Source organism: Rattus norvegicus, chromosome X (assembly GCF_036323735.1).
Source record: "Rattus norvegicus strain BN/NHsdMcwi chromosome X, GRCr8, whole genome shotgun sequence".
NCBI classification, from domain to species: domain Eukaryota; kingdom Metazoa; phylum Chordata; class Mammalia; order Rodentia; family Muridae; genus Rattus; species Rattus norvegicus.
Window position 1 is genome coordinate 121,072,722 of NC_086039.1, and position 26,242 is coordinate 121,098,963.

Here is a 26,242-nt window from a genome sequence, read left to right on the forward strand (position 1 = left end):
AAAAACAGTTGTCCCCATGGTGGGACCTGGAGCTGGAAGGAAGCCCCATTCTCAATGGTTGGCACAAGCCCAGCACGAGACTAGAATGCTATCTTCTCCTATAGCTGTCTTGGGTCCAATAGTAAATGTGTACGGGGATATGACACGTGGCCTAATAGGACCAGGTCAGCAGATTCCACCATGCCTCAGCAAGAAGGTAGGAACTTGGCAACTGGCTTCTAGCAGGAAACTCAATGAGTCCCAAGGGCTCAATTTCCCTCTCCTTCTCCCCAGCCTTCCTAGAACGTGTCACAATGAACAGCAGTGTTTCTTAACCCCTTGAACTCATGTTCTAGCTCTCATTTTGCTTATTGTTGACATTGTGCAAGAAACAATTACTTTTAAAAACAACATAGGGGCTGGATGGAGGGCTCAGTGGTTAGAGCCCTAGCTGTTCTTGCAGAAGACCTGGGTTTAGTATCCAGCATCCATAGCTAATACTTGGCTGTAACTCCAGTCCCAGGGGACCCAAAACTGGTCACCAAGCATGCATGCACTACTCAGATGTACATGCAGGTAAATGTACACACACATAAAATAAATAAATCTCTTTTGAAAATAATTTAAATGTCAAACATATTATGGGAATATATAGCTCCAGGTGACCTCCCTACCTTGAGTTAACAGCAACTACAATAAAAGTTTGGTCATTCTCCTCAGTGGCTGTCAATATCTGCAATCTCTGGTGCTTTGAACAATTAAGTCCTTGCCATGACTGAGACCGTGAGAAAGATAAATTCAATTCTGGCTTCAGGACTAGTCTGGTCTACAGAGCAAGTTCCAGGACAGCCAGAGCCACACAGAGAAACCCTGTCATGAAAACAAAAACAAACAAAGAAAAAGAAAGACAATTCCTAGACATGTTACCACTACATTGCCAAGTGACAAAACCTGAGCCCTGTCCCCAGTCTGAGTCCTAGTCCTTTTTTCCTACAAAAAGAGAAGTTGAAGCAGTAGTAGCAGGGTTTTTGTTTGTTTGTTTTTGCTTTTGTTTTGTTTTGTTTTCTGCTTGGTTTGGTTTGATTTTGAGACAAGGACTTGAAGTCGTAAGTCTCCTGCTTCAGCCTCCCAAGTGCTAGGACGTCAAGGCATGTACCAGTAGTATTCTCCTGTGCCAGATTGATGTGCTCTGTGCCAAATGTTGCTGTAAACAAATGCCTATGTTCTTTTCTTTCCTGTAGAACTGGGGATGGAACCCAGGACCCCACAGATATGAAGCAAGCTCTCAACTTCCACACCCACAGAGCCACACCCCCAGCTTCCATAGATTCCTCACAGGAAGCTTTTAAGGTAGACAGGCACTATGGTGTTTTTAGTGCTGGTAATGGAGCCCAAGGACTCAAGCTAATCAGGTTAAACAAGAGTTCTATCCCTGTTTGGGCAAGGTGGTACTCAGAGGTAGAGGCAGGCAGATGCCTGTGAGCCTCAAGCTTACAAAGTTTGACCTCATCTCAAAAAAAAAAAAACAATTAAAAAAAAGAGCCCTACCCCTGAACTACAATCTAGCTAGCCACTAGATAATACAATTTGTCCTTAATTTATAGTTAGGGTAACCAAGCCACCCATTAGCTTCATGAATTTGCAAGTTCCTCTTCTTCTAGGTATCTGATTTTCCTCCTCTATACACTGTATAGGAGATGACAGTCCAAGGTCACAAAGTAATACATAGCATAATCAGTACTGTCACCAAGGCGGGTTGCCTCTGTAGCCCATGCTTTGAACCAATGTACTTTAGTGAAGCTCACGAGCATGACATACTATTTTATTTAGTCACTCGATAAGTATTGACCAAGCCTCTGATAATCACCAGATATAGGTGTTATATAGGGGCTAAGGATTCAGCAAAGAGCAAGCTAGTCACAGTCCCTGGTCACTTGGAGAGGTCTCACTCAGTTGTATTTTTTTTTCTTTTTTTTTTTCTTTTCTTTTTTTAGGAGCTGGGGACCGAACCCAGGGCCTTGCGCTTGCTAAGCAAGCACTCTACCACTGAGCTAAATCCCCAACCCCCCTCACTCAGTTGTAAATGGTGGAATAAGCCAAGAGAAAATTCTGCTGAGTTCAACAGGGAGGTCGGAAGGAAACTCTCTGAAAGGAAACTCTCCAGGAACTAGAGTTGGCCATGAGAGTCTATGGAGAGAGACAAGGTCATGCCTGGCTGTGCGACCTTGTCCTTTCTCTTTCCTGTTCTTGCAGGGGCGAGGCAGACTGGTGTGTTTCAACCAGCACAGGCAGCTTCCTGCGCCTCTTCCCAAGCAGATGTGATGGAAGTAATGACACCATGGAAAGCAGTGGATGCTACAAACCTGTTTTCTCCCATGATGCCTTGCTAGCTTGTGACCAACCACTGTGGCAACCTTATGCTAACAACTGCATTTCCCAGAGGCCCGGAGATGGAAAGGTTAGCCCCTGACCTTCGCAGAATACTAACTGCCCTTTGCACACCTCCTGCAATAAAGCCTCAATCCTGCCTGTCCTGTGTGTGTTTTCCAAGTTCAACAGAGCCCAGTTGAGCCTGGAATCCTGAGAAGCTTCAAAGTAAATATTATCATTATGAGCCTTTGTGCTCCCCGTGGCCATTAGCGCTGCCAGCACATTTGGATGGGCAAGCCTCTTCAGGGCTGTCTTTTGCAGCACTACAAAGCTCTGGGACCCAGAACGTTGGTGTTGCTGGCTCAGGTTGCTCTTTTGAGGCTTCCAACATGATTTTACAGTTATGGCATCCTCAAGTTTCCAAAGCTAAGAAATTGGGCTACGATCTTTTGATGGGGTAGAGAAAGGGGGAATCTCACCTTACTAGGTAATTACTGTGAAGCCTAGAGAATATATCAGACTGAAGTCATAATATGCTATGTCCATTGCTTAACTGAAAATCATAATAATCATGGAGAGCAATTATTGGTACAGTCAATTTATTGCACTATAAATTAGGCTCTGGATTCATAAACATTCCCTTTCCTTCCTCTCAATCTCAACAAACACAAATGCACACAGGCATACAGAAATGTATAATACTTATTCTGCTAGGTCTGGGCATAACAGCAGAGGACCAACATTAAATAAATAGTAATGTGGAAAAAAACTATCCTAGCTCACTGTTATTAATAATCAAGGGTTAGCACTACTGTAATTTGACACTAAAAGAACTTTGGGTGAACCATTTCTGTGATCAAACGGAACCATTTTCTAAGTTATCTAGGAGGTAAATTTAATAGTCATGTACAGGTATAAGGCATAAGAATACAGTCACTAAATTTCCCGGGGGAGCAAAGATCACCTTCAGCAACTGCACTGTGGATGCTCTGCCAACTCAGTGACAGTTCCTAGCATTATGGCTGGTTGAGATGGCAGTCTGAGAGTCACTCGTGACCGTGATGTAAGCTGAAGGTTCTCTGAGCAATGGCAAGGTCATGAAGACAAGAGAGCAGGATGCATGCTCTCTAAGCATTTCTGGATCCAGTCCAGGGATTGGTTTACCTAATGGTCCTATCTGGGGACAGTATAAGAGGAGAGCCATTTCCTGAAACTGGACAAGTAGAAAGAGAAAGAAAGAAAAGATATATGACTTCTTGGGGATGAGAGTCTGCCCCAGGCCCTTCAGCAGCTTCATGCTGTCAGCTGTGCTCTGAAGCGTTGTAGACGAGCAATGCCCTGGTGGGAATACGAGTTGACTGTTTATCCCATTCACCTTGTCTTGATCTTGGCTGCCTCATCTGGGGGGGGGCTGGGGAAATCTTAAGATTCATATTGCAAATTCCCCTTTGACATTGGGTCCCATTCTAAGTCACAGGGCTTTAGCAGATCAGTCTATTGCCGGTTGCTCATGGGGGCCTGTCAGTTTGCTTGCGTCTCAACTTCAGCACAGGTCATACGGCACTCTGGGAGGAATGCCAAGAGAAGCTGGTATGTGTGTGCACTGGGATATTTCAGTCATCAAATATTGTGTGAAATAAGTTGGCCATTAGCCAAAGATTGATCTTGCCAGTTAAACAGAAAACTTGGGAGTGCCAATATTAGACGTGATGACATTTGTTCTCGAGGCTGATTGCCCTGTCTTGCATTTATTTTGTATGCCCGTCCCAATTAGCAGCGAGATGTGACTGTGACTTCGACTGTCAGCATTCAAAGACTTGGCAACCTCTATGCAGACTCTCAAGGTCTCTGACGTGGAATTCCATGAAGCCCATGTTTTTATCTCATAGGCTCTGAAGCTAATACATGGCAATGAGTCACTTTTGCTAGTGAGTGAGCCTAGCTCACGGTCTGTCATCCATATTTAGAAGTGACCTTATTGCTCTGTTTGTCCTTACAAGTACAGTGAATTCCCTACAGAAAATGACCTGGTAAAGAGTACTGGAGATGGAGAAGAAAAAAAAAATCAGAGGAAAATAAATGACTTCAAAAATTTTGAAGACATTTATTTATTTATTTATTTATTTATTTATTTAGTTAGTTAGTTAGTTAGGTAAGTAGGTACGTAGTTAGTTGAGACAAAGTCTCATCATGCAACCCAATTTACACTCAAATTCACAATCCTCCTGTCTCAGTCTCCTAAGTGCTGGGATTACAGACCTATACCATCACATCCAACAGAAAAAGATTTTTTTCAATACACTAAACCACTAAAGTACCTAATTCAGTGGTGGTTTGAATCTATGATGTGAATGAGTTCTCCATATGCTCTATACAAAAATAAGAACAGGAAATTAGCAACAGTGTGTAAGTGTTCCAGCCAGTGTGAAAGTTGGCTTTATTATGGTATTTATGCAACCATTAAGGCTTGGAAGCAGGTCACTGAAAATCTGCAGGTCTATGTTCTGGCGCTGTGGAATGAAAATTATAAGTTACCACTATGTTTGTAAATTTGGGATTTTTAAGGTTCCAAAACCCATTCTTAAAGAATGACAAGGTGCCATTGTCCATGCTTGTTTGATGGTACTCATTGGTTTCGAAAGTACTTTCATGGTCTCAAGGGACACTGCTGGCAGTGGTTGGAGACAAAGAGAAGAAGAAGAGGTCAGTCAGGCCTGCATCTCTGGTGTATTTTGGCTCTGCTATTTTTCCATGTTGCCTCAGGTAAATCTCCTGTTCTCCTCAATTGTCTTCCCCATGAGGATGAGACTACTATCTCTGAACTTTACTTTGCAGACTGGGGTCCAAAACCACTTGTGTGAGAAACTGTTGAGAGGCATAGTGGGTGCCTCCTGTGGACTTAACCTATTCATTCCCTTCAGAAATATTATCGAACTCTTCTTGTACTATGATTAGCACACCAAGTGGCCTCAAATCATTATGTCTCCCCACATAGGTATGGCGGTGCATAAGGAAAATCCCAGAGCTTCAGAGACTAAAGTAAGAGGACTGAGAATTAGAGGCTAGCCTGGGTGACTTGTTGAGTTCCATGCCAGCCTAGGTCACATAATGAGACTCTTGTCGTAAAACAAAACAAAATAAAGCCTAGGCACAGATAGAGGCTGGGAAATAAAAGATCTTTGCATGCAGCTCTGTGATTACTACACTTAAGCTCCAACTGCATCAAGCAAGCTTAGACGAACTAGAGAGACTCAGCCAGATACCCACAACTCCCAGTTCTGTCCTGGTTCTCATCTTCTGCACACAAAAAGAAGCTGACAGCAGTAACGGAGCCGGCCAGCCTCCTTTAACAGATTTTTCCATTGAGTTTCACAAAGCTCTGTTTTTCCCCAAGGTATGGTCTGGGTAGAGGGGAAAAGAAGTAATTGCAGCTGGACGCTTACAAAAATAAACAAAGGGATAAGAGAAGAAGAGAGGTTGGGGGAGCAAGCCTGCAAGTAGATGGGGATGATGACACATTATTTAACCTAATTACCTGCAAAGCCACATCTAGCCATTAAGGATCTATATCCTGTAATAGAATTTCCTGCCTTGGAAATACTCACCCACGCACAGGATGTTGAAGCAGAAGCCCTGGCTGACTGACTTATTCACCAGCTGGTCAGGCAAGCTGTCAAACCCCACATGTCCAGCCAGGGGGACAGTTCGACAGTCTTCGCCCTAATTTGAAGAGGGAGGGAGGGAGGGAGGGGGAGAAAATGAAAACGTGCTTAAAAGCCATTTGGATCTCTATACTACATCCACACGCATTCTATCCTATGCCAGGAAGTAACAACTACAAAGGCCCAATGTCTCATCTCTTTCCTCAGCCATTCCTCCCCAGCCTGCAACACATACACTGAAAAGCAAAATGGCCCATCAGCTTGAAAATCATGGATGCTTGGGTACAGCATTTAATAGGTTCAGTAATAAATACCACAGTGGTTCTAGACAGAATAAACTATGTGGGCAGTTGGTCCTGCTCATCCAAACTTGGATGAGATCTCAAATCAATCATTCAGAGGCTGGGGAGCATCTCTGAGACTCAGTTCTCTTTCACATCTGTCACAGGAGACAACAGGATATGTTTCAGAGGTGACAAGAGGACTGCAATCTGTTTATTAATACCTATAATTCCATATATATGTATGTATGTTCAATAAATGCTCCAAAGTCCTTAGTCCATAGAAGGCAGTGAACCTTCTCTGTAGAACACCTTTGAGACCTACAAAGGTGGCACAGCAGAGAGGTTAAGCTTACAGGTTCGGGCAGGCAAGATGGCTCAGAGCGTAAAAGTACCTGCAGCCAAGCCTGAAAACCTTAGTTCAAAACCTGGGACTCACATGATAGAAGGAGAGAATCAAGTCCTGAAAGTTGTCCTCTGATCTCCACACTCATGAGACACCAGCTCCCCCTACACGACCACCCCACACCAGATGAACAAACAAACAAATGTAAAAGCAGTGTTTTAAGTACAGACTTTTGAATCAGGCAGGTCTGAGTCAGAGGCCAACTTGTGCAGTTCAAGCTTGAACGAGTTAAGCTCTCAGTCTTCCATTACAAAACCACAAGTAAGGAGTTAATGTGCAGACTCCATAGGACAGCACTCCTCACACTCATAGCATATTGCCTGTCGTGGGGAAAGCATTCAAACAGTAGCGGCCCTTATCGCTGTACTGTGAGGTTATCCTTGGACCCTAAAAACTGGCCCACCCTGCAGTCAAACACTTGTAGCTCCCTCTAGCTTGGAAGGAGCTGTCTCCAGCCTTCCTCTGGTTCCCTTGACTCCACAGGGGTCAGCCAAGCCACTCCCAGCCCTGGAAAGCAGAGGGCCAAAGCTTCTTATAGTTAATGGTTTTATAAAATGAGGAGAGTCTCAAGCTCAGGCAGACTTCCAAGGAAGCAAGGGAAAGGATGAAAAGGGCCTGCATGTACTCATAAACTATGCTCACTGCCAATGGTCACAGCCGAGGGTGGGGTGTCAGGAGAAGGGTGGAGAATGGAAGCTGGAGGCAGACAAGCTTCACAAGAATGATGGGCTATGGAAATAGGCAGAGATTCTGTGGGGTGAGGCTGCACGAAACTTTCCATAACCACCAAGATGCCAAAAGCAACCCAAAAGGCCATGGTTTGCACCAGGAGAGACCATACCAGCATCCCAGGCTGTACCAGCAGGCAACTCCTATGCTGACTGACTTGCTGTTAGACTAGGTGTCACAGCAAAGGGGATGTGATAGGATGGCGGAGAAGTCGCTCAGCCTCTTTACCGTGTGTGTGTGTGTGTGTGTGTGTGTGTGTGTGTGTGTGTGTGGTGTGTGTATGTGTTGTGTATGTATGTGTTGTGTGTATATGTGTGTTGTGTGTTGTGTGTATGTGTGTGTGTTGTGTGTGTTATGTGTGTATGTGTTGTGTGTGTATGTGTGTGTGTTATGTGTGTATGTGTTGTGTGTGTATGTGTGTGTGTTGTGTGTATGTGTTGTGTGTATATGTGTGTTGTGTGTGTGTTGTGTGTATGTGTGTTGTGTGTTTTGTGTGTGTATGTGCTGCGTGTGTATGTGTGTGTGTTGTGTGTATGTGTTGTGTGTATATGTGTGTTGTGTGTGTGGTGTGTGTTGTGTGTTGTGTGTATGTGTGTGTATGTGTGTGTGTTATGTGTGTATGTGTTGTGTGTGTATGTGTGTGTGTTATGTGTGTATGTGTTGTGTGTGTATGTGTGTGTGTTGTGTGTATGTGTTGTGTGTATATGTGTGTTGTGTGTGTGTTGTGTGTTGTGTGTATGTGTGTGTTGTGTGTGTTATGTGTGTATGTATTGTGTGTGTATGTGTGTGTGTTGTGTGTATGTGTTGTGTGTATATGTGTGTTGTGTGTGTGTTGTGTGTGTGTTGTGTGTGTTATGTGTGTATGTGTTGTGTGTATATGTGTGTGTTGTGTGTTATGTGTATATGTGTTGTGTGTGTATGTGTGTGTGTTGTATGTATGTGTTGTGTGTATATGTGTGGTGTGTGTGTGTGGTGTGTGTTGTGTGTATGTGTGTGTTGTGTGTGTTATGTGTGTATGTGTTGTGTGTGTATGTGTGTGTGTTGTATGTATGTGTTGTGTGTTTTGTGTGTGTATGTGCTGTGTGTGTATGTGTGTGTTGTGTGTATATGTGTGTTGTGTGTGTGTTGTGTGTTGTGTGTATGTGTGTATGTGTGTGTTATGTGTGTATGTGTTGTGTGTGTATGTGTGTGTGTTGTGTGTATGTGTTGTGTGTATATGTGTGTTGTGTGTGTGTTGTGTGTGTGTTGTGTGTGTTATGTGTGTATGTATTGTGTGTGTATGTGTGTGTGTTGTGTGTATGTGTTGTGTGTATATGTGTGTTGTGTGTGTGTTGTGTGTGTGTTGTGTGTGTTATGTGTGTATGTGTTGTGTGTATATGTGTGTGTTGTGTGTTATGTGTATATGTGTTGTGTGTGTATGTGTGTGTGTTGTATGTATGTGTTGTGTGTATATGTGTGGTGTGTGTGTGTGGTGTGTGTTGTGTGTATGTGTGTGTTGTGTGTGTTATGTGTGTATGTGTTGTGTGTGTATGTGTGTGTGTTGTATGTATGTGTTGTGTGTTTTGTGTGTGTATGTGCTGTGTGTGTATGTGTGTGTTGTGTGTATATGTGTGTTGTGTGTGTGTTGTGTGTTGTGTGTATGTGTGTATGTGTGTGTTATGTGTGTATGTGTTGTGTGTGTATGTGTGTGTGTGTTGTGTGTATGTGTTGTGTGTGTATGTGTGTGTGTTGTGTGTATGTGTTGTGTGTATATGTGTGTTGTGTGTATATGTGTGTTGTGTGTGTGGTGTGTGGTGTGTGTATGTGTGTGTTGTGTGTGTTATGTGTGTATGTATTGTGTGAGTATGTGTGTGTGTGTTGTGTGTATGTGTTGTGTGTATATGTGTGTTGTGTGTGTGTTGTGTGTGTTATGTGTGTATGTGTTGTGTGTATATGTGTGTGTTGTGTGTTATGTGTATATGTGTTGTGTGTGTATGTGTGTGTGTTGTATGTATGTGTTGTGTGTATATGTGTGGTGTGTGTGTGTGGTGTGTGTTGTGTGTATTTGTGTGTTGGGTGTGTTATATGTGTATGTGTTGTGTGTGTGTTGTGTGTATGTGTTGTGTGTATATGTGTGTGTGTGTGTGAGTGTGTGTGTGTGTGTGTCTGTGTGTGTATGGAGGTTGTCCCTGCTCCCATCAGTACCATTGGATCCTCCAAGAGCTTGTGCTGCTGACTACCATCTGGTATATTCATTCCCCTCTGACATCTCTCTGCACAATCTCCCAGCAGAGCGCACCTGACAGACGGCCATATGCCATCACTGAGATAGGTTGAAGATGCCTTCCTTGTTCACCCAAAGACAAATTTCAGGAGGGATCCACATCACCTTGTTCTATACTCACTTCACCCCCTTCCACTTCCCTTTCCCCATTTCCCATTTTTTTTTTCTGGCTTAAAGCAAACAGTAAGCTGGACGTTTACCACTGTTGGTTCTCAGCCTTCGGCAAAGCACCGAAGAAACTTCAGAGCCAATATGCTCTCTCCAGGGAGCCTCCTACGTAGCAGGCCTCAAAACTGGGACAGACTCAGAGTTGAGGTTTCCTGAGCCATATTTTATCATCTCTTCCTGTCTCCAAATTCAGCACTATGAAACTTCAAGTGCTTCAAAGTCCAAGGAATTCTCAAATTAAAGATAGCAGGCAGTAGGAAGAGCTCCTTACCTTAAAACCTCACCCCACTGTGAAAGAATCGCCAAATATAGAGCCTAGGATGTAGTTCTGTTGGGAGAGCATTTGCCTAACATGCACAAAGCCCTGGGTTCAATCCCCAGCACCACATAACTGGGACATGGCAATGCATAACTCTAATCCTCACGCTACTTCCAACTTCTATGGCTAAGCTATGCTCCCAACCCAGGTCCTCCCCTTTAGAGTCTCAAATCAGGCTAGCTGACTTTAACCAGCATTTTTTTTTCTCAAAAGTGTGCACATGTCTGTCACTTTGTCACTTCAACACTACTGGAGACGTATCCTGCCCCTACTTTCTTATTCTTTCATCCACTGAATTACTCTGTAGGTCGAATGAATTTTTCAACTCCTGCATGTGTGGTTGGAGAGACGGCTCCGCGGTTAAGAGGACTTGCTATTCCTACAGAGGTTTAGTTCCCAACACTGAACATGGTGGCTCACACCTATTCTTAATAGTTTTAGGGAACTATTGACTTATATTGGCCTCTGAGGGCACCAAACATGCATATTGTATGTATACATACATCATATAAAACAAATCTAAAAATAAATATATTTAAATATTACATGTTTCATGGTACTCCTTGCTCAAAACACCTCAAATCTCCCAAGCCCATTGCTGTGGGACTCTTCCTCCTGCTGTGGGGCTGTGGGGGGATAACGATGGGCACACGGTAGGTGTTTGGTAAATTTTCATTTTGAGCAAGAGTCTTATGTAGCCCACATTTGTCCCAAACTCAAGTTATTGCAAAGAATGCCCTTAAAATGTTGATCTTTCTGTTTCTACTTCGCAGCGCCCAGATGAGGCCAGTCCTATCGCACCCAGCAGAAATTATTAGAAAACAGAAATTATAAGGAAGAAAATAAAAACCACCTAGCATGTTTTCATTCTCCCAAGAGGATCAACTTGTCTATGTATTTCCTGCCAGTCAGTACATCTTTATTTAACAAAATAGGGATAGGGTTGAGGATTTAGCTCAGTGGTAGAGCGCTTGCCTAGCAAGTGCAAGGCCCTGGGTTTGGTCCTCAGCTCTGGAAAAAAAAAAACAAGGAAAAAAAATAGGGATGCTTTAATCTGTTTTTTTCCACACTCTGACTTAATACCCTGACACCTAATACAGATGTTTTCCTGAGTAATTAAGTATACTTCTAAATCATTTCTTTGGAACAGTGTCTTTTTTTTCGTGTTATTTTTTCTTTTCTTTTATTGGATATTTTCTTTATTTACATTTCTTTTTTTTTTAAGTCAACATCATTTTTTTTTATTTTTTTTTATTAACTTGAGTATTTCTTATATACATTTCGAGTGTTATTCCCTTTCCCGGTATCCGGGCAAACATCCCCCTCCCCCCTCCCCTTCCTTATGGGTGTTCCCCTCCCAACCCTCCCCCCATTGCCGCCCTCCCCCCACCAGTCTAGTTCACTGGGGGTTCAGTCTTAGCAGGACCCAGGGCTTCCCCTTCCACTGGTGCTCTTACTAGGATATTCATTGCTACCTATGAGGTCAGAGTCCAGGGTCAGTCCATGTATAGTCTTTAGATAGTGGCTTAGTCCCTGGAAGCTCTGGTTGCTTGGCATTGTTGTACATATGGGGTCTCGAGCCCCTTCAAGCTCTTCCAGTTCTTTCTCTGATTCCTTCAACGGGGGTCCTATTCTCAGTTCAGTGGTTTGCTGCTGGCATTCTATTTACATTTCAAATGTGATCTATCCCCTTTCCGGTTTCCCCTCCAGAAATCCTCCATCCCATCCCCCACCCCTGCCTCCATGAGGGTGCTCCCCCACCCACTCTCTCCTGCCTCCCCACCCTGGCATTAGAACAATATCTTTTTTTTTCTTTCTCTCCCCCACCCCCCCGGAGCTGAGGACCAAACCCAGGGCCTTGTGCTTTCTAGGCAAGCGCTCTACCACTGAGCTAAATCCCCAACCCCAGAACAGCGTCTTTTTAAAGGTCTCTTTTATTTTCCAAGATGTGCACTTGCATGCATCTGAATATAGGTATGTGCACATCAGGTACCCGCAAAGACAAGAGAAGGCACTGAGTCCCTTGGAACTGGAGCTATAGCGGTTGTAAGTCACCTGATGTGGGTGTTAGAAGCAAGTGCAGATCCTCGGCAAGGGCGGTATGAAAAAACCCAAATCATTATGTTTACTGGCCATATCCATTTCCATGCAGGAATCTGCCACCCTTTCTTAATTTATCTTCTGTTGAATATTTATTTAGTCAGTATTTCCAAGTTTTCTACAGAAACAAACAGACAACAGTCTTCTTGCAGGGTTGCAAATGTCTCTATTTCATACAATTGAAGCCTACTGAACCAAAGGGTCCACGTATTCTTTTACATACATACATTTATGTATGTATGCATGTACGTATGTATTTACGGCAGCATACATGCCACAGTGCATATGTAGACATCATAAAACAATCTGTGAGAGTTCGTTCTTTCTTTCTATGTGAGCCTTGGGGACCAAACTCAAGTTATCAGGCCTGACAATACATTCAGGTGCCTTTACCCATCGAGCCATCTTGCAGCTCAAAACGTTCACAGATTTTATACATTGATAGATACATCACTTAACAGAGGGCCATACTAATGTGTGTTTCCATCACTACTATGTGTGTGCCTATGTATCCATGGAGTTTCATGGGCTCTTATCTACTGTGAACTGACTCACTGGAAAATGGTATCACAGTCTTTAATTTGAATTTTATTAGGGATGCTGCACATTAAAGAATTTGAACTGTGTATGGGTATTATGGACGTAAATTATCTAGTCATGACTTTGCTCACTTAAAAATATATATGTTTGTCTTTTCTCTTTGATTTGTAAGAGCCTTACATGCATCAGGGAAAATAAGATTTGATTTCAAGGTGAGATAGGTTAAGAGAAAAAAGTCAATAAGTAGTTAGCAATGAGGGGCTTTAGGTGCAGAGAGCATTAAAGGTTGGGACACACATTTTGGGGGTGAGAGATATAAAATTGGATTTGCTCTCTAGGAGGTAGAAAGGGTAAGGGAGCAAGAGAATGAATATAGGAAACACCCAGGAATAATGGGGAGATAAAGGGGGTTTGCCAAGAGGGGGAAATAATCAGAAGTAAAAGATGAACCAATACTTTCCCGCCATCTGAAGCAAAAAAAAAAAAAAAAAAAAAAGAATTACAGAGAAATAACTATAGGTTTGCATTTAGTAGTATCCTCCATGACTTGGAATCTCTATTTCTTTTGTGTCTTTTACTCAGTATCCACTCTACCTAAATTAACTAGAGAACTTGGGGACTTGAGACATAGAGCCTGGGTCATGTGCTTTTCTTGCTATTTACTGGCTTGAAGGCTCCAACACTTTGTCTCAATTTCTGTGCTTAAGAAAGCATCCAAACGGGCTGGAGAGATGGCTCAGCCTTTAAAGGCTAGGCTCACAACCAAATATATAAGAAAGCATCCAAACATATTTGTACAGTTCTTGATGTAGAAAATTCTGCCCAGAGAGCATCTGTCGTGCTCTAATGAATCTTACATCGAGATCATCATGGGTCAAAATGAAATACATGCATGCAAATTATAGACAGAATACTGCACTAAATATACACTGACCCCAGGATAACCCCAGGAAGCGTCTTTTCTTCTCTCTTACAGCACCTTTGACGCCTTATCTCCTTAGTCCTTCTTAAGGTGGTATAATTAATTGAGCTCCTAATTACTCTGATTGCTGTTAATTGAATGTTCACTTGACTACAAGGTGCAGAAGAGGAGATGTGACTAGCAGCCTGGCCCAGCACATCTGACACCAAAATCGTACCTAGCTATCCCGAGTAGCAGGTGACGCCATGTTCACGGCAGCAAATCAGCAAAATTGTTAATCTACCATAACCCTGCACCACCTTACAATCTGTTCTGTGGAGCCTCACACAGCTGTACAACGATTCGTGTACAAGGGAATACATTAAAGCCTGGATAGAAATGAAAATCTAGAACTCCTTAAATGCTAGACAACCGGAAAATTAATTGTGAACACGAATATTCTGGAACAGTCCTGCCACGAAAATGCTGTGGGTCCATACGTAATGATGTGAATACCTCCACGACATGGTATAAAACGGAAAACAGAAATTGTAAAACGACATGCATAATGAGCACATGTTTGTACAAAAAGCCTGGTATAGATGCATATGCACATAAATCTATGCCAATAGCCAGGACAGATGCTTGAAAACACACCAAATCAAAAGATACCGGTAGTTACTTCAGAGGACAGGAAATGGAAACGGGGGCCTAATCAGAGGTGTTGTCAGGTTTTGTAGTGTTTGATTCTTTTATAACACAGATGAACTCACATGGTTACCTGTATAATTGACATATTTTTAATAAGAGAAGGAAAGGTTTCGCTCATTCAGCTTTGCAGTCTGGGTGATGAGTTAGGATGTAGCCTGAGAGCAGCTAAAGAAAATGAAAGATGCTCCTGGGAACTGAGAGAGCCCCCACTTCCCTCCGCCCAATTCCATTTCCTGTTTGCTCCTCATCTGCAGTCACCTGCGGTTTTGAAATACGTTATAACCACATTTTGTATCAGAGGCAGAGACACTGTTTTTCTCTTCTGACTCCTCCTGAGGACACACCGACTTCAGTTTTTAATTGAATATTCATATAGTACATATTAAGAACAACGAAGTACCGTGCTCCCAGCTGTGTATCTTTCTCCCATTGCTTTTTGGTTTTTTGTTTGTTTGTGTTAGTGTTTGTGTTTGGTTTTGGTTTTGGAAAGCCAAGTGTCCCAGAAACATCCAATAAGGAACTGCTGTCCTCCACTGCCTACTGCCTCTCCTGTAACAGCCCTGACAGAGAAAGCACATTGTTAAGTGAGGCCTCTGGGAACTCAGGGTCCACCTGTGTCAATAGAGAATTTCCTGTCTCTTTTCATACCCAAGGTATCTAAGTTAGCACCAGTCATCCTGAAGGAATGGGGGGCAGGGGGGAGGAAAGCGTTTACCTAAGACTTTGACTTTCCCTTAACTTTCTCCTCTGGTCTTTTGCACTCAAACCTTAGCGAGGAAGACAAATGCTTAGCCGTGGGTCTGGGCAGCAGCCTCATTGACTGCTTGGTGGTGGGCCCAATCCTTCACCCCTTCCCTCGCTCCACCATCATTCTGCCACTGAGAAACTGCAAATCTCCAAGTCTTTCGAAACCAATCCATCCACCCAATGACAGAGGATGGACTACGAAGCAAAAATGAAGATATTTTTCTAAGAGTGCATAATGGCATGAAATAATTGCCCAAAGCTGTTATGTAAAGCAAGGCAAACAATGGCAACAAAAACTTTGTATACACAGCCCAGTGAGGAGAGAAAACTAGTGTTACCAGGTCACTTTGGGGGTAGCCTTTCTGTTTTCCAACTTTTCTAGAATAGGTATACTTAAGTTTTATACTCTGGAAAAATGTTTTGTTTTGAATAAAGACGGATGGTACATTCCTAGGCAGGAAAGTGGCCTCAGCTATTTTAGGAAAAAATAAATCTTCAACTTCAACCAGAAAATGCCGCACACACAGATAATCAGCAAGAGTTAAGTACAGCCTTTAGCATCTGGGCAATTTTATTATATGTGAGACATTTGTTTTTTTTTTTTTTTACTAACAATACAATAAATTCTTATTTTCCTTTATTGTGAATTATTGTCACATTTAATATGCAACTCACTATTAAACAGTACAACATAATTATAGTCCTGTAAACCAGAAGACAAATACTATGTCCTGAAACATGTTAAAAGTCCAGATAAAACTCCGTTTGCAACCTTCAATGTTGTGAAAGGAAGGAGAAATCCGATCGGCCTTGAGAGCCACAAAGGACCAATGAGATCCAAAAGATAAAAACCAATGCACCCAACACATCAAATGATAGGAATTATAGAAGTAAAATCTTGGGCTAGGAGAGAAATTTAGGGACTATCCTAAGGAGAAACAAGGTTTTCCAAAGCTGCAGTGGGAAAGCAGTTTAGGGGACCTCAAGGAACACAAAGGAGAAACCATCTTTCTAAACAAGGGTGGAGGCATCTCTTTGGCAAAGCCGATAGATGCAACTGATCTTAATACCAAAGATAAATTCCAACATGGCTTCTCATTTACAAAAGGACTCACAGCGAGGACTCTACTAACTAGCCAGCTCTCCTAGTGCATTTGAAGCGAGAGTCCACAGACAAACATTCAGTTGTCATATATCTTTATAAAATGTCAATAGCTATATATACCTACCCAGAAGGGCAATGTTCAAATGGTTGTTTCTAGTTCACTTACAGAGACCCTGCTGAGCTAAAAGCCTAAGTTCCTGCTCCAAAAACGCTCTCCCCACTCAGCTCAAGGCTGAAGGAGGGAAGGGGCGGGGCTTGGTTCAGCTACCTCAAGCAAAAGCAGAAGCAGGCAAGGACCTAACCGAATTGACTTTGGAGAACAAGAAACATATGGACTTGAGAGCCGGAGACTCCCTTAAAGATCCCCTAACCCAAGGGCTCCTTTTGCAAAGGGGGAAATGGAGACTGGGAGTGGGGGGAAGTGACTTGTCCCCAGTCATCCAGTGATGATTTAGTGGCAGTGAGTGATGCTAACATTAGGCAGACTGTTCTGTCAGATGGAAAAGCTGACTTAAATACCAGATGTATTTCTTCCTGCTGCTAAAATTCCAGGCCATCAGGCTCCTGGCTCCATGCAGGTAGGAGTGAGAAAGGAGAAGAGAGATGAACTGGAAGCTCGTGGGCTCACTACAATAGCTCTGGCCAGCAGAAGTCAACCAAGACAACCAATGGTACCCAGGTCTGTGCTCCAACTCTCATCTCTCTCCTCTACTTTTTTCTCCTTCTCTGGGTCTCTCCTGACTCCAGTCTGATCCTTGGCTTGGCCAGCTGCCCAGCTCTACTCAAGAGCACCAGAGCTAATGAGTCTATCTAACTCCACAAAGCCATTGTCTATGTAAAATATCTCCACTTCAGGCCAGGGGTGAACCCTGCTCTAGGTGGGTCAACTTTCCCACAAAAGCCACACACATTTCCTCCACGTCAGGCAGTCTGAACAGTTTTCTAGGTGTTCTGGACACGTTACCTAAAATCTTTTTTTTTTCTTTAAGCAAAAGAAAAAGAGGAAAGAAAAGGTTTACCCATAGGCCTCTGGGTGAATGCCCAACTGCCCTCTTGGGAGCCTGAATTCGCCTCTGCCTCCATCTGGTCTCGTTTAACGGGGATCTGAAAAAAAAAACCAGTTCTTGCCTCTGCACCAGTGTTCAGAGCTGGGGGCCTCTGTGGTGAAGGAAACCAAACACCACCTCGCACCTCATCATGACTGTGAGAGCAGAGCTCTGCTCCTGTTACCCCAGGGCCCCTGTTAGGGCTCTGAGAGAGCCCTGGCAGGGGGAACCGGAACCCAGAGGTTTGTCCCTGAGAAGGCCTGGAAATCGTTCCCTGGTCACAGGAATGACCCAAGTCCAGGGCCAGCTGAGAGCCTGCTGCATAATTCAGCAGATGGCTGTCTCTAGTGGGAAGACACTGGAGAAGAGGATAACATTGTTTCTCACCCTCCGGAGCATGTGGCCTCCTTCCTCTGTGCAGGCAGCTGAGAAGCCCACGGTTGGTTTCAAATCCCCACAGCAGAAGCCGCCTCCTGCCAAACTGAGGAGGAAGGGTCTGTGTTTCTAATTTATTCTGTACCCCCTCCAGTTGTTACTTAAAATAATCCATCATTACATGGCTGGTGGCTCCAAGATTTTATTTAAAGCAATATGGAGAGAGAGAGAGAGAGAGAGAGAGAGAGAGAGAGAGAGAGAGAGAGAGAGAGAGAGAGAGGAAAACCCACACAACCCGTGACTGTGCTATCTTGGATTTAAACTGAGACTCTTTTATACCATCAGAGAGTCTCCATAGCTCCGAAGCTTGCTTTTCTCGGACCACTTTGGGGGATGTTGGCAGATGCAAAGAAAAGAGGGGGAATGAGGACATGGCAGAATTCTAATTTCTTAGAAACACCTTGGAAAGACTAGTGCTTTTGCAAAGGGAACACGTGTGTTCTGGTAGATGTTTCATTGTTTTATCCACTGACCAGCAGTAATGCTTTGGACTTAAGCCTCTTGCTTGCTGCAGGCATAAAATGAAGAGGCCCGGAATACCTGTCCAGGAAGTTGTTGGGGCAAAAGTCATGCAGATGGATGCGTTTCAAGAGAGCATCTATGCATGGTTTCCCTTTTCCTTCCTTCCCCTTCTTCCTCTCTCCGTTCCCCATCCCCTTTTCTTCTTTCCACGTGTCTTGTATGTAGTTTCAATGCACCTGCAAATAAAGGCTTTCTCACTTGTCCATGCTAATATGAGGTCATGGCTTTGACAATCCAAAATCCCAGCAAGCCTGCAAATCAGTGCTATTAATTTTGTAATAGAGCTTTTATTTTCCGCCAGCAGACAAACTTTGTTCAAGTTAAAGCAATGGTGCTGTGCCCTTACAGACACAAGGTGTGGGGCCATACTGGTAACCAAGCCAGCAATTAATAGAAAATTTATATAAGACACTCCACAAAGTAAATGCTATGCATATGATTGCAGATCAAATTATCGTTTTATTACACAGGCCTATTAGTCTACTGTAATGAAGTTTTGTAATAAATACACCACTAACACTCACATTTCCCGGATTGAAAATGTCAAGAGGAAACAGGGCTCAGTCCTGCCTCATCTGGCAGCTCTGAGAAGGGGTCAGAGTTCCTCCATGCCTTGGCCATCACCACATTCCCAGCACTTGGCATAGGACCTGGAGAGTCCATGCCTGCTAAATAAATGCTGGAGAATGAATGAAAACAGCAGTGGATGGATTGACAAACGAACTGTTCCCAAGCAAGTGGCAGAAGTGTGATCTCACTCATCTTCACACCTACCCTTTTCCTACCCAGAAGTCTTCAGGAAGCCTCTCCTATCACTTACAGCCTTCATCCATGGCTGAATTAGGTCCTCTATAATGACTTCCCATGGCAGGCATTAGCGCTTCTCTTTAGCACTTAGGATAACAATAACTAAATATGGATTTGTAAACACGTTACAATAGTGCAAATATGCGCTATGGCATTTGTGCAGAGGTCACAGAGTTTTGTTGAGTCTGTATATTCCAGGGACCAAACTCAAATTTTAGACTTTCATGGAAAGTGTTTTTTACCCACTAAGCCCTCTTACCAGCCCTACATAAAGATCTGTGTCTGCCTCTGCCGTCCATTAAACTAGAAATGCCTTTGAAGGAAGAAGCCATATAGAGAGGGTTAGCTCTGTAATATTCCTCCAATCTCTCTCTCTCTCTCTCTCTCTCTCTCTCTCTCTCTCTCTCTCTCTCTCCCCCTCTCTCCTTCCTTCCCTCCCTCCTTTTCTTCCATCACAGTTTCTCTGTGTAGTCCTTGCTGTCCTAAAATTTGGCTCTGTAGAGCAGGTTGGCCTCAAATTCTCACAGATCTCTAAAGCATGCACCACCACATCCAGATCCTCTGCTCCTCTAACCTTTTTGACAAACCTTAAAGGCACAGGAAAGAGGGGAAACCGTATGACTGTCCATATTCCCTTTACTTCGATTCAAGACTTTTTCACTATTTGGGGCCATGTAAACTTTCTTCAGCACTATATCCTCAGGTAGATCTATGGGGTTTAGTTTTTCTTTTTTCTTTTTCTTTTATTTTGGGGGGGTACAATTATTACTTTTAGTGATTAAGAATTAAGGAGGAGCTTCAAGAGGGAAACCATCTCCAGAGATGGAACAGGCGTTCCAGGGTAACCATGGCTGACAGGTGAAAGTCTGTCTCAACACAAACAAACGAACGAACGAACAAAAGATGTAGTAGACAATTGTCACTAATTGTTAGACCAGAATACAGAAGCAGTCTTCTTCCCAATGGCAAGTAGAAACTTGAGGACAGCTGCTCCAGGCCAACCCTAGCTATGACAACTTTTGGTGTCCTTGCAAAATTGTCCATTGGGGCAATGGCTTGACAGACTATATAACTGGAAGAAGCAACACTGTTCTCACTGTGGGTGTTATTTGTGCAAGCGCAGTACTTACGGTCTTGAACTAAAACTGCAACATTGAGCCAAGAGACAGAGCTTTTGGTGACTGCACTATACCCTCCTAGGTCACATAACCTCTCTAAATACAGAGCATTGACAGTGCAAGTCACCTCATAGGTGGGACACACACCAGGGATCTGTTGTTACTTCTCTATTTCATCATCACAATTTGTGCCTCCAACTAGGCTAGAACTTGAAAGAGATAAACTCTGTGTGCTACTTTCTTTTGGTATTGTTGACCAGGGCTGGCCGTATAGTACCCTTCACATCAGTCAAACAGGTACTCATGTAGAGTGCTGTCATGCAGAATCCTCCCTAGGGTTCACTCAGATGGGATGCGACTGAATTATAAATTTCCAAGGGGCATACATACCCAAATGTAGGCCCTACTGAGCAACTGCCACGGCAGTTTTACCACTCACAATATTTGACAACAGTGACCCTCCACTGAATCCGTGAAGACACTGAAACACACTTACCAAGACACTCGTCCTGCCTCAGAATTTACTAAGAAGAACTTCTAAGCTTGCTACCAAGAACGTGGTCTTCTCTTCCCAAACCCTAGGCATATATTCCTTTGAAGAAACCAGAGCAAGCAGCTACCCAAAGTCTCTTGAGTTAATTCCAGCCTCTCCTGGTGAATTACAACTTTTTGCAGACACAAAGGAAAGCAGAGAGACAAATGACACATAAATAAGAGCTTCACTGGCTTGGGGGGTGGGGGGAAGCATGGAGAGTGACGTCAGTTTTCCCAGAAACCCATTTATCATGATAACAAAGTCTCAAATGCTTGGGCTGCTCCAGAATTTGCCATACAATTATGTTTTTCAGTATACAATGTGGTAAGGCCAGCCAGAACAAACTGGAGTCACCCCAAAGCAATCAAGGGACCCCAAACCATCCCTTGCTACCCTCCCCATCTACAGAACAAAGGTAGTCTCTGGATTGTTTGAGCTGTGCCTAAGTGAAGCAACCTTCTGGGATGTTCTCCCTCACCAACATCAGCCTCAAATCCTAATCCAAGCAAGGGAGGCTGATGAGAGCAGATCACTTCAAATTCACTAGAGCAAGAAAAAAAAAATCATTGGTGTTATTTCTTTTTGGTCCCTAAAGAAACAGATCCATCCTCTTAAAACTATAGCATGTTTAAAATGCAGATAAGAAAATCACCCTGGTTGTCTTCAAAACACTAGAAGCAGCAAATATCACGGTGTCAATCTTGAGAAATCTCTCAAATTCCATCATCAAGCAGCGTCTCATATCTGCCTCTACCTTCTACACCATGGCTGCATAAAGAACTCTGGGCTGGGAAGTCCACAGGGTAGATTGGGTCTCGATTAAACGACCCTGTCCTTCCAAAGCCAGACAGGAAATGGAATCAACTTCTTTATCTGTAGAGAAAATGCTATCAGATTCTAGATTTGGATTTAGAAAACAAATCAATTGCAATTACACCAACTCCCCAGAGGCTGCTTCCCACTCCCCGCTTTTGCACAGGAGTCACATTGCACAGGCTGCCTCTCTAAATAAATGGGAGCTTACAGGGTTATCATTTTTCATGCAGCAGTATTTGGGGTAGTGGGCTCGGCCTGGCTGCCTTGTACCTCATTCTGACTCAGCCTATCCTGCTGCTGTGCTGGGGCCATTGTTCTCACCACTTTTCATCTCCCTTTGAAACCAAACTTCGGACCTAAAACAAACAAACATGGAACCTCGGGTTCCTGGGTATGATTACTCTGCACATCCCAGACTGGAAAACTTTAGTTTTTAAAATGATTTTTTCCCCTCCAGAGTTGATCGCTACCGAAAGAGAGAGAGAGAGAGAACACCGCTTCTGCAAGTCTCACACTGTTTTCATCGGTCTCTACAGAAAGAGGTGAGCGCCACAGGTTTTAGTATATAAGCCCATGTCCACTGAACCCAAGATAGACGCTCAGGGAACCGCTCAGAAACGTGCCAAAATACACAATCAGCCACCTACAGGCCGGGATGAACTGCACCCCTCTTTCCCTTCCACAGAGACACAAATGGGAGCCCGCGGGACACAGCACAAGTGGACACAGCATTTGAACACAGGAACACACACCGTAGAGGTGAGCACACCGAAACAGGCCGACTCATTCAGGGTCACATAACCCCGCCACGGGGAAGGCAGGAGGGCGCACATGCACATATACGCGCACACGCTGATACACATACAGACGCAGTCACATATGTAATGCATATGGAGAAACCCTACTCCAGCCAGTCATCTCCCCGCCCCCCTCACCACACTCTGCCTTAGGTCCCGGGCTACCCCCAGCTCCGCGCCCCTCTTGCTGAACAAGCTGGAGTCCCAGCAGGCAGCTGGGGTACGGGCGCTCCCAAGCTAAGGGGACAGGGGCCCCGGAGGGCTCTCGACCCATGCTGCCATTCATTCGGCAACGCCCCAGCGGCGGGGCCGCAGCTGCAGCAAGGGAGGCGGAGGCGCTCACTGCAGCTCTCTCCCGCGATGCAAGTTCAGCTGCCCGCCAGTATGCTTCTCCAACTGCCCCCGACCCTCCCGCCACCACCGGTCTCCAGGACATGCTGGAGGGAGAGTAGACTGAGCCGCTGACCCCAGGAGCAAAAAGTCCCGCCTTGCCCCTCTGCTCCTGGATGCTACCCCATTGCCCTCCTCGTGGTAGCGGTGGTAGCCGAGCCGCAGCCAAGTCTGCTTGGCCGTCCCCAGCTCCACACCCTCAACCCCTAGTCCGGGAACTGGTACCCAAGCTCCACACTCACCACCTGGCGAGCTATATCGGCCGCTGCCATCGCTCCTTGGTCCGCCAGGGCTGCTACGGGTGCCTCCACAACGGGAGCTGCTGCACAGGAAACAGAAGAGCTCCTCCGACAAAGAGAAAGTGTTACACTTCGGGCGCGACCAAGTCTGGTGGAGGGAGGTGCCAGGGAGGGGCCCCCTCACCGCTGCTCCAACCCCAACCTCTCCTCTATCACCCACCCCCTCAAAGTAGGTGTGGGGAGGGGACGGATTGGCCGCGCTGCCTTCCCCTAGGGCGAGCCCAGTTCCAGTTCTCTCTGCAACCGGAGTCTCGGCCTCTGAGAAGGGGGCGGGGGCTCCCCTCGGTGACCACGTCCTCCGCCCCCCCTCCCTGCCGCTACTGGGCTCCGTGGTACGTCCCGACCTCTGCTGAATTGTCACACACACACACACACACACACACACACACACACACACACACACACTCACCTCTGTTTCCCTCATATCCCTGAGCCCCCAGACCTGAGGCTGGAAGGGTGTCCCAGCCCCTCCCCCTCCCTCTCTCTGCTCCTAGGCTGAGATCTGCAGTCCTCTTTCTTTTCCCAGCCCCCATAACCCCTTGTGCTCCCCACTGAGAACCCTGGGTGCTTGCATGGGAGTTTTGGCCTCTGGAGTCTCAGTGCTTCCGTGTAGTCCACCCTAACTAACCAGGTTATCTCCTTGGGTTGGGGAGGGGCGATGGAAGGGCAGGGGTTGCGGCACCTGCAGCGCCACCACATTACAGCTTAGAAATGGAGCATTAATGGGGGAGCTGCACTGCAGCCCCACAACTGAGCTGTGACTTGTGGAGGACATCTCTCCTGTCCTGAGGTGCCCAAGCCTCCATCACAGTAGGCTGTAATTTCCATGGAGCCCAGCTCCCCATTCCTGTACCTAATAAAAACTGAACTCACTGGTCCCACTCTGGTCCCTGCTCTCAGTATGAAGAGCAATCCACCTTTTAGGTTAGGGAGACAGAAGGGAGTCTAAGGATGGGAACTGAAGGCCTCTAGCTCTGTTGATGGAGATACAGGAGGGGTAATCATTCTGTCCAGTTCCAATCGCCCCTCAATACTAATTCAGCCCAGGACTAATGGCTGACCTGGGACAGATCATAACATCCAAAAGCTGGAACCATGCTTGCACGCTCTTCTTTTTCTCTGAGCCAACTGCTATTGCTGGTTCTTTCCCCAGCATGTTCCCCACCTCCCTAGCTTTGAAGTCTACCCTTCTCCCCTTCTCTCTGTCTTGGGATTGGCTCTTTGTTGGTTCTATGTGATTGATGAACTTGTAGAGCTGACCCCTCGGAATGATAGGATCTTAGGTCTCCTCTCTCTCTCTCTCTCTCTCTCTCTCTCTCTCTCTCTCTCTCGGAGGGAACAGCAGAAAAGAGAGAGAGAGAGAGAGAGAGAGAGAGAGAGAGAGAGAGAGAGAGCGCGCGCCAGGAAGAGGGATCTCACACAAAGGCCAGGCCTAGAAAGTATGAGGAGAACGGAAGTAGGGAACCAAAGTGTCCACAAAAGAACTGCCCAGGTCTTGCCTTGTACCTGGCAGTGAATGCTTCTCACATTCTCAGGGAGCTCTTCAAGTAATGAATACACCTTGAGCACAAAGACTCTCTGTCTCCGGTGCCTAAAATGGGATCCCATTAAGTGATCTCTGTTCCATCACTGTTCTAGATACTCAAAAGAGTGGGCTAAAGAGAAGGGCCTAGAACAATCAGAGACCACAGGGTGGGTGATAGTATCAAGGAAGAGAATCAGCTGTAATTTCTGAGACATCCAGGAACACTTGGGGAAGGCCTAGGGGCCCTGGACTGTTATATAGCACAAACACATAAAGCCAAGACTAAAATTGAGGAACTGCTTTAAGGCTTGGGCCTCAACCGGATGGGGGTGGGGAATCGGAGGCGCTGGCTGCTTCTAGGCTAGGCCTCCAGTAGGTAGCCCTGAGTCTTCCCTGACAAAGGCTGCCATGTGGTAGACGACAAAGGGCACAGGCCAAGCTCTGATACTGGCATGGGATTTTGGCTGAAAACAGACTTAAGAGCTGGTACCAAGAGGGTTAAGCTGGGTGGGGGCCATAATGGGGTTGAGGGGATCCTGTGAGGAGTCCTGCCTGCCTCTACCCGCTACACACACATCCTACACAAGGCCTCACAGCACTGGGGACACTTGAGTACAGATACCTTGGTGCCCTACTGAAGTGGCACACTCAACTGCCTATCCCTAGAGGGGCTGAGAACCTGAACAAGATCTCTTTCCATTGCAGGACCTCCTAGCCTTCGATAGAGTATGTAATCCAAATCTCCCACAATGTCTTTGTTCCTTCCTTTCTTCCTTACCTGCTGCCCGCCTCTACAAAGACCGCTCAGTTCTACAGAAGTTTGGGAAGCTTGAATCTGTGCTGCGCAGTCTTTGGTCTGGGTTATCTTCTCAGGCACAGGAACGCAGAAAGACTGAGGAGAGAAGAGATAATCATAAGTGATCAGCTGGTAAGTTTTGTTCCTCCTCTCCTCCTTTCTTGATAAGAAAACCCAAAACTTCAGGAAATTAAAAACAAAAAGAAGAGCAGAGGTTAGGGGGGAGAGGCTGGGCAGAGTTAATTGAGTTGGTAGAGCATCTGCCTAGCATACAGGAAGCCCTGGATCTGATTTCCAGCATCACATGAATCAGGTGTAGTATATCCTACAGGCTTACGCTCTCAACACTTCAGAAGGGGAAAGCATGTTCAAGGTTATTCCAGCTACAGGTCAAGTTCATGGCAAGCTTGGGCTAAGTGAAATTCTGTATTCATTACTTTTTTAAAGGAGGAGGGGAGAGGCTTTTTGTGAGAAGGCTTTTTGTGAAGATGATTTTTTGAACTCGCAGGCACTACATGAACGTATGCACATGTATATTGTGGTGTCCCTGTGACACCCTGGCTACCAAGGCCCAGCACAGCGCAGTGTTGAACAGGTATTCAGTCAAAGGCTGCAGAGTCAAGAAATTAACAGAAGCATTTAAATAAACTCTTTTTATATTTCTACTTTTCTTAGGAAGCTGGAGCAATCTACAGTTTCTCTTCTGCCTGAGAGGGGAGATGGCTCTGCTGCTAGATAGGAATTGGGTCCTAATTGGATCCAACAGTCACAGCCAAGCTTTGCAGCAATCACAGGTGGGTTGCTAATACGGGATAGGGTAGGGGTGAGAGCCAGATGGTGGTGGTGCATGCCTTTGATCCCAGTGCTCAGGATGT

At 45.1% G+C, this 26,242-nt stretch overlaps 1 protein-coding gene across 12 annotated transcripts in view; it reads right to left on the reverse strand.

Annotated features, from left to right (window-relative positions):
• Septin6 (septin 6) overlaps nt 1-26,242 on the reverse strand; it is a 138,727-nt gene that overhangs the window by 53,771 nt on the left and 58,714 nt on the right. For 4 of the 12 annotated variants that reach the window (XM_063280318.1, XM_006257463.5, XM_063280319.1 and 1 more), the window contains exons 1-2: nt 22,990-23,475; nt 5,955-6,069 (exon numbers count right to left, since the gene is read on the reverse strand). In XM_063280318.1, coding sequence (XP_063136388.1) covers nt 5,955-6,069; nt 22,990-23,019 — 145 coding nt within the window. In that variant the 5' untranslated portion in view covers nt 23,020-23,475. Of the gene's footprint in view, nt 1-5,954; nt 6,070-17,300; nt 17,386-17,714; nt 17,771-18,302; nt 18,461-22,989; nt 23,476-25,349; nt 25,464-26,242 lie in introns of those variants that run through there. The other 8 variants (XM_017602159.3, XM_017602157.3, XM_017602161.3 and 5 more) reach the window with 8 other exon arrangements.